The following is an 8,556-nucleotide window of genomic DNA, read 5'->3' as shown; positions in this document are numbered from 1 at the left end:
CACAACTGTTTTTCGTTTTTTCGAAGTTCGTCATTGAAATGCCACTGAATTTTGGAAATGTCTTATTGGTCTGTATAATAATTTTGTCGTTATATGCTTTAGATTGTTGTTGAGCCGTCGTTGGTTGGTTAGGTGACAATGCCAAGGTTTGTTAAAAAGCTTCAAAGAATGCCAAAGAAGGGCAGGCGTCTGAAGCATCTGCACCCTTGGCAGAATCGCCATGGCTTCAAAGGACAGCTGCCCAGTCGACAATGCCAGGCAATAATTTACAATGCCCTAAAATATTTTCAAAGGGAAAAGAGGAATCGTGGTCCCCTGATCCCTGTTCATCATGTCAAGTAAGTAAAGCCCTACATGGTTTCGAAATATGAGAAGAAAATGGCTCTGGAAGAAAGTCCCCTAACTCCTGGGAAAGACAGGGTAAGGAAGAGACCTGTCAGAAATGTGGACAGTTTTACTGCTCAAGCTATCCGCAATTTGTTAATGGAGCTGCACAGAAAAGGTAATGCGTATTTTTAAACCGAGGGGTGCCCATTGTGGCAATCAGGTGTACACAGACTTGGTAATCACTGGTAATCCCTGGTTATCCTCACACTCATGAGGGTACTTTAAAGGGACAAATTTGTTGATTTAGACATGAATTTTTGTGCACATCTTGCCTAAATGCCAACGCGCATGTTTAATATGGCAACTTTGCATCACTCCCATGGACAAAATCATGATTTGGCCAGTCATAGTATGCAAATTTGTAACTTGCATGATAAAGAATCAAGAACTACAAAATAATTGCACAAAAATTCATCTTTCTCGGAACAAAAAATTGCCGTTTTGATTTAGAATGCAGGTGGATCATACACAGGTAATCTTTGGTAATCTTTGGTAATCTTTATAATTTGGTAATCCGGTGTACACATTTTTATGGAGTTAGGCACCCCTCGATTTAAACCTATTTTTGTATGCTTTATATTTGTTGTTTTCTGGACCTCCTTTCTTTGCTATGCAGGAACACATTTCACCCTGAAAACATTCCTTCATCGCATTCGGTACGTGTCACAACCTAAATAAATTTATAAATGGGTTTCAAATAGTTAGTGTTATTATTCTGTTTTCATTGTTTTGTATAGGGAGAGGGGTATTGAATTTGAGGGAGGGCGTGAATCCCTCAGAAAGGTGTTGCACGACAAGGGATTTTATTATGAGAGACGGAATGCTACAGCTTTTCTAAAGGAAATGCACAGAATTGCAGAGCTGCGCTTTAAATTTCTCAAATTCTTCCACCAGTTCTACAATGATGACAAATTTTCCCGAAAATACCTGGATGAGACGTGGATTTTCCAGCATGGATCTGGCGTCTCATACCAGTGGACCAATGGTGACTGGCGGTGCCAGAGGTCCAAACAAAAGGTTGGAGGAATCCGGTACATTGTTGTGCATTGTGGTGGGGAAAATGGATTCGTTCCAGGTGCCCTCTTGGTTTATCACTCCAAGTTGAAGCCAAAGCCTGGCAGTGATTATCATGGAGACATGAACAGCTCCATTTTCTCTACCTACTATGGTAAGAAAGTGATCCCAAATGTCCAGGAAAAATCTGTGTTCTTCATGGATAATGCATCCTACCACAAATTCCAGGTGATTATTGTCATTAATACTCTTGTTAGGAAGGTGTGCTCATCAAAACATTGTATTTGCAGATCTCCTTTCCATGAATGTCCCATGATGCCATGGAAAAAAGCTCCTTTTAGAGCTATGACCTAAAGAGACCTTTTGTGACTGGAGTATTTATGGGTGAACTAACCAGGTGTTGTAGTAAGTTGTAGTGGTGAGATGTATTGCTTTTCATGTGGTTATTTTGTGGTGTTGGGAGTAGACATTGTTTAGAGTGAGATGTAGCTTTGAATACTAATTCAGGAACACTGTTGTGGTGAAATGTATCACACTTCTCTAAGAAGAGTTCTAGGTTCAAATCCTGGCAGCAGTCATGAATTATTGTGTACCTTGAATTCTATTTGCTTTGCACGCATTATTTCTGTCCAGATGCTGCTTGCAACCAGCTTCACATGTTATGTTTTCTTTGCAGGGATCTTTTCTTTCTTAACATTCTAACATCCAATCAAAGTGCTTTCCTACGTGATTTCTTCTGTGCATGCATCTGCTCTGTCTTAAATAACATTGAAGTAATTGAAGTAATTCATTTATTCCTTTGTCACCTCTATAGGACCCAAGATACAAGAAACCCACAACAAATGCCTCAAAAGCTAGTATGGTGGCCTGGCTTGCATTTCACGGGGTAATTGCTGACGAAGTTCATTACACCCAGAAGGAATTATATGATTTATGCAGAAAAATTGATGTGAAACCAGTTTACCCAATTGTGGATATGACTATCAAAGCTGGTCATGCTATTGTTTGGACCCCACCCTACCACCCAGAGTACCAGCCTATTGAGCTTGTGTGGGGGATTGCCAAGCGGTACTTTGACAGCCACATAGATGAGATTCCCCAAAAGTGGCCACAAGCTAAACATTCTGATGCAGTGATCCTTCTGTGGAAAGAGTCGCTTTCCACAGTGACTCCAGATGTGTGGAAAAATGTTGTTCGGCATGTGGAGAGCAGGATTCTGAAGGACTATGAGGACCAAGTTGGTAGATTTGGTGCCTGTGCAGTTCCCCACAGGATCATCATCAATCTTGGAGAGGACAGCGACTCGTCTGATTCAGACCCAGATGATCCTCCTCCCACAGAGGTAATTTACTAGAATTCCCAATTATAGTTAAAATTTAATTGAATATTCTGTTTTGAGTTTTCTCGATTACATTTCAAATGTTTAGGATGGTGGTCCACTTCAAGGGGGTCCTTCCTTCATTACTCCACTCTCTCCACTCCTGAGAGAAGTAACTGGTGTGACCCCTTTACCTGATGCTGAGGCTGCTGAGTACCTGTCTGTAGATGAGTCATCGTCTCTAGCTTGGAGCATGATAGATAGCAGGTGTGTTTCTTATGGAGCAATGCAGGCAGCTCTTGAGACAATAGCAACACCTGAAGTGTTATTTACTCATGAGGTGAGGGCATGAATATGAAATTCATTTGTTTTATTCATTTTTGATTTCTCTCTGTACACTGGTAAAACAAGTGTTTAATGTTGCACGTCAATTGATGTTTAATTTCAAGTGTGCATTTTCTAAACACATTGTGGTGTTTAACTAGGTTAAACGTCAGTTGGTGTTTAAACTTTATACACTTCCGAAAAGTATAGCAGCTGTACACCATATGTTTCCTATAGATTCATGTGTCCAAGTGTGCAGAAATTAGAAGTTTACAAAACGTTTAAAATTTGCCCACTACGCAAGTGTGCAACTTGAGTTAAACACCATGTAATGTGCAACATCATAACTTGCACACGTTGGTGTTTAAATTCTGCACACTTGTTTTACCAGTGTACTATTCCTATTCGAATCCTCAACTGCATTCCCAGGCAATACAACTAATGTCCTGCAAGCCCAGCCTGTCTGCTGAACCTAAGAGGCAGCATTCGCCAAATCATGCTGAACAGAAGAGCCAGCATTTGCATGAAAGCAGTGGAGCTAGGGAAGTAGTAGTTTCTTCTGAAGACGAGTCTTCACAACAGGAGCCACTCAGCATTTCGTATGATATTCAGGTATGTGTTTTAGGCATGTATGTACACATTTATAAAAGAAATATTTTGCTGGTTCAATTCCTGATGAGGCTGCTTGTTTTTATTTTAGGAACTTTCTAATCTGAGCCCAGAGACTCCAGTTATTGTAAAATTTGGAATCACCATGACAGTAGAAACGTTGTCAGTTCTGCTGTCATGTGAATGGCTGAATGATGAGGTAATGGTTTTTGCTCCCAAATTTATAGTATTCAATTGTCATTTGCATTGGAACTAACTTATATTACTGAATGTCTCTTGTTGTTTCTTTCTGTCTAGATCATACTGTTTTATTTAAATCTTATCAAAGAAAAAATGAAAGGCAAAAAAATTCATGTATTTAGCTCTCACCTGTACACCAAAATGAGTACTGACATTCAATCTGTAAAGAAGTGGACCAAGAATGTACAAATCCTTGTTAGGTTACTGAAGTGTTATTTTTTATATCCTGTCCATTGCATTTTGTTTGCCTTTTCCAGGTTGACTTATTGGATTGTGATGTTATTTTCATGCTAATTTTCATTCCTGACCACTGGTGCTTATGCGTGATTGAACCACAGGCATATGAAATAACCTACTACGACTCTCTGGGTGGCAGAAACAACCACTGTTTAAATGTGAGAATATGTAGTAACTTCAAATTTTGTTACTATTGTTGGTATTATACTACATATAACTTACAATGTCACTGCTTTTATTAATTTTCAGAGAGTACTGACCTATTTAAGCACAGAGCATGGGTGGAAGAAAAGAGCTGGCCCCTTTCTATTTAATAAGTGGAAAAAAAACCATGCTAGTGGAATAGGTAGTCAACCAAACTCATGGGACTGTGGTGTTTTTGTGTGTTACTATGCCCGGATGGTTGCTGAGGGAAACACCATCACAGATTCCATCGAGTGGCTAACCAACAGGAGGAGGCAGATGGCCAAGGAAATTCTGGCAGGTGTCCTTCAGGATCACAGTGCAGTTGTGAGTTGCTCAACATTCAGATGGTTTTTACTTTATTTTCTATTGTTAGTTTTAGAAAGTGTTAATGGGTGAACTGTATTTTTCTTGCTCATCTCATGTGATGTGTCATTTTCTGCTCTAGTGCACTTCCTCTGAAACTGTAACTTGCCAACGTGTTACTGTACCTCATAAGTGGGAGAGCAAAACTGCTGGGTATGGAATCAAAAACGTTGGCCAGACCTGTTTTGCTGCAGCCATCCTACAGGTATAATTGATTCAATGTTAACACGCAGCTCAACACTGCCACCCGATATCTGCATTCATTGTTCAATCTTTTTTGTAGGCACTTTTCAACTGTGCACCCTTTGTTGCCTGGCTGCTCAGTGAAAGTGAAATGTCCCACCGAAAGACTTGCCAGCCTGGAAAATTTTGCCTCCCATGTGTTTTGCATGAATTGTACTCTACATCATTAAGAACTACTGTAGATCCCAGTGCTCTTATAAAGTCCCTAAGTGGTGCGTTCAAACTTTTCTGGAGTAGAGCATTTAAGGGGTGTTGCTCTTTAAGCTGACCATTTTGGCATTTTTCAGAAAAAAAATTCTGGGGGCCTTAGTCATATGACCATTACCAAAGTGTGAGTGAATTTTGTTTCACTGCATCTCATTTAACAAAGAAACAACATCAGAATGTATCTTCGGTTCCATTATATATATTTTTATTTAAGGTAGTATACTAAAACCCCTGTGTCATTTTATAGTCCTTGTCGCTCTGATTCAAGCAAACCTAAGTGCAGATTTTTAAACCAATATTTGTCGGAGGAATCTTGCGCACAAGCTTCTAAAAAAGACAACAGCTTTCCTGTAGGTTCAGGCTGCCAAGACCATGAAAATGGGTCTGGAGGTGCATTCTGATATTGTTTCTTTGTTAAATGAGATGAAGTGAAACAAAATTCATTCACATATTGGTAAAGGTCAAATAACTCAGGCCCCCAGAATTTTCTTTCTGAAAAATGCCAAAATGGTCAGCTTAAAGAGCAACACCCCTTAACAGTACCAAACACATCTATACTAATACCATATCAAATTGTTTACTGCAAACAGATTTCTGGCCTGAGTACATCATGGGCACACAGCAAGACTGCCATGAATTTTTAATAAAGTTACTTGAGAACATAGAAATACAGTGTGTCAGCAGGGCTGAACATGTCATTTCTCCAATTCAGCAAATATTTGGTGGTATTCTTCGTTATGTGGGTAAGAAATGAACCAACTTCATTTTACTCTAACTTGTGTTGCAAATATTATGAGCACAGCATTTTTTTTCCAGTGTCTTGCAATGTATGCAAGAGGAAGTCAATAACAGAGCAGAGCTTCAAGGACCTGCCTCTTGACGTAACACCGATCCTTAATAACTCAATTTCAAATTTTTTTCGTGCAGAGGTTATTGCAGGCTACAAATGTGTTGGCTGTCACCAACATGTCCAATGTACAAAAAGGGCTGAAATAGTACAACCCCCTGAAGTTTTATTGATCCAATTAAAGAGGTAGGTATATGAAATGAGAGCCTGTGCACAATTTCTGAATCACTGGACATGTTGCTGCTTTTCTTGCAGGTTCACAGGTGATGGTAAGAAAATAAAAATATTTGTAAAATACAATCCAACCATCACCCTATCATCCACAAAGTACAGTTTCAAATGTGCCGTGACCCATGTTGGGGATGGTCTTGCAGACGGACATTATGTGGCTGTTGCGCAGTGTCCAGATCAGTTGTTTAGGCACTTTGATGACCAAGAGGTATCTTCATTTACCCTTGCAAAATTACCTGGGTATGTTTTCCATATTACAACTATAATGCTATTTTTCTCTATGAGTAGGTCACGCCATCAGGCCTTCAGAAGGCCTTACAGAAGCCAGCGTATATTTTGGTGTATGAACAAATTCCTAAAGTTGCTACCTAAATGCTACCTAGAAATTTTTTGACTGAGAAGATTTTTATTTTTTTGTACGTCTTTTACCAGACCATAGCCTGGTAATGAAAATTTCTCTTTAAGATCTGTTTGTACCAATATAGGTGCCCCCACAATGAACGGGGGCCGTGAGCCATGAGCCATAGGCCATCACCTACAGCTCTCCCCCACGGGACCTTAGGGCCTTTCTTTTTTGGCCTTACGCATTCGCTCTTGCAGTTAGCTAATTTACTGTTGATATTCACGTTTAAAACTACGTGAATTTGGGCGGTTTTAGGAATGATGGACTGAGGATTATGGCTCGTGGCCCATGGCTCCTGGTCATTGTGGGGGCACCTTATGATGCAGTCATGTTTGCATCTTGCCTGCAATCACGGTGAATGTTCCTTTTTACGAACCTTTCATTCCATTCTTTCTTATTATTATGCTAAGTGTAATGCAGTGCTTTTGCACAGTCAGACTTCCATTATGTGCACATGGGCATGACCAGTATCATAATATGTTCGGTGTTTTTGGAGATGAAATTGACTTTACTGCTCCTTTGGTTTGTTCCAAAGCTTACATCAGACTGTAGAGAGTTCGAGAGCATGAGTTTTTATCTATCAGTAGACATCTTTTAGGTACTCAGGTCAGGGTATTTTCCTTGTGCAGGTTTGCCACTAAAGATGTCACCCAATACAGTACTGCTCTATTCAGCAGACTGATGTTGTCTGATTGTGTTTCCCGGCTGGGCACCTGAACGAAATAGGAGCCGCATATGACGTCACCGATTTCGGCGGTTTCTCAGGTCGGATCCGCCTTGGGCTTTTGCCGCTCTTCTCCTTTGGATGTGTTAACACGACACACGACTAAAACTTGTTGAACTAGTATACAGTTGAATATTCAAATTCTTTGGTCTATTTTCATCGTTTGAAATTTTTAAATTTGAGAAATGTATTGTATATGCCGTAAACCGGACGATGGGTAAAGTATCTGCACTCCTTGTGAGAAATCGAATTTCCACCCTAACTCCAAATGTCTTTAAATCTCCATGAAATATATGTTGATTTTATGTTAAATTGCTGTATATCTGCTGATAAGTCGTTCAACTGTGTGTGGATTTGAAAACCACAAGTAATAGGTCTATTGTAGTCGTTTCGTTTCCAGGAAAGGCATGATATTATGTGAGGAGTGTGAGGATTGGTTCCATTTTAGATGTGTAGGTGTGAAAAGTCAGAAACAAGGTAAGATAATAACTTGGTGACGGTTCAAAATAAATAATGTTTACTCCGATAAGCTATTTCGACCTCTCTGTTCCTCCAGCTCTGATTCAATATCGACGTGGATATGCTTTGTCTGTGAAAGGGTTTCAAAGGTGCAGGCTTCTCTCTCTGAGAGAATAGTCAATTTGGAAGTTCAGTTGGCCCAGCAGGCCAAGATTTTATTTGCAGGACAGACGATCAATGTAAGTTTTGGTTTTGTATTATGCACTGCAGTTGTTTCGGTCTTTAACTGTGGCTAATTGCTGCAACAAAGTACACGTTACACATGTAATAACAGTGCACTACCTCCTCTTTTAGGAAAATAATAATATATCAAAGCATGTTGTGCCAGAGGAAAGCACCACTGATTCACTGTGGAAGAGAAAATTAGAATTGATCAGTAATGTGAGTGCGTATTTTGGAATGTAGTGATAACGTTATTATGGTACTCATTCTAAAACTTCTTTTTCAGGAAAATGATGAACTGAAGGCAAAGATGGATGAACTGAAGGCAAAGATGGGTGTGTTGGAGGAAAAGGTCAAATTGACCTCAAATGTGAGTTAATACAAGTTGGTTTTTTGGTCATTACTTTGCATTCTCTAGTCCATACTACTTATATTACTATTCCTTTATCAGGAAAATGAAGCTCTGAAGGCAAGCCTTGCTCAGTCTCAAAGATGTGTTGAGCTGCTACAAAATGAAACCAGTGTGCATGCTGTTGTGAGTT

General features: G+C 39.7%; 2 protein-coding genes across 3 annotated transcripts; both read left to right on the top strand.

Moving 5' to 3' along the window:
• The first annotated feature begins 354 nt into the window (after positions 1-354).
• On the top strand, positions 355-7,380 carry LOC113215309 (uncharacterized). Its single transcript, XM_026434917.2, has 16 exons — positions 355-502; positions 1,004-1,043; positions 1,125-1,662; positions 2,216-2,743; positions 2,829-3,059; positions 3,473-3,655; positions 3,744-3,851; positions 3,950-4,075; positions 4,150-4,287; positions 4,379-4,639; positions 4,761-4,883; positions 4,962-5,133; positions 5,719-5,871; positions 5,945-6,161; positions 6,231-6,446; positions 7,239-7,380. The coding sequence occupies exons 1-16, from the start codon at positions 355-357 to the stop codon at positions 7,324-7,326; spliced, it is 3,270 nt and encodes a 1,089-aa protein (XP_026290702.2). The 3' UTR covers positions 7,327-7,380.
• Positions 7,371-8,549, top strand: LOC113215311 (uncharacterized; the record flags this gene model as incomplete). 2 transcript variants are annotated; one of them, XM_052267568.1, is given in 6 exon segments in its annotated part: positions 7,371-7,550; positions 7,734-7,810; positions 7,890-8,031; positions 8,147-8,233; positions 8,301-8,384; positions 8,466-8,549. In XM_052267568.1, coding segments are annotated over 5 exon segments (426 nt in total), but the record flags the coding sequence as incomplete, so codon positions are not given.
• Positions 8,550-8,556: the final 7 nt, after the last annotated feature.

This window comes from Frankliniella occidentalis, unplaced genomic scaffold (assembly GCF_000697945.3).
Source record: "Frankliniella occidentalis isolate FOCC.00 unplaced genomic scaffold, Focc_3.1 Scaffold54, whole genome shotgun sequence".
NCBI lineage: Eukaryota > Metazoa > Arthropoda > Insecta > Thysanoptera > Thripidae > Frankliniella > Frankliniella occidentalis.
The sequence above is the reverse complement of the archived record's forward strand: the minus strand, read 5'-3'. Positions and strand labels throughout refer to the sequence as shown.

Bases quoted from the DNA above. Each gene is read 5' to 3' on its own strand.
- LOC113215309 (XM_026434917.2), top strand. From the start codon at position 355: ATGGTTTCGAAATATGAGAAGAAAATGGCTCTGGAAGAAAGTCCCCTA. The intron at 3,656-3,743 runs GTATGTGTTTTA...TTTTTATTTTAG, and splicing joins GCATTTCGTATGATATTCAG to GAACTTTCTAATCTGAGCCC. The intron at 4,288-4,378 runs GTGAGAATATGT...ATTAATTTTCAG, and splicing joins GAAACAACCACTGTTTAAAT to AGAGTACTGACCTATTTAAG.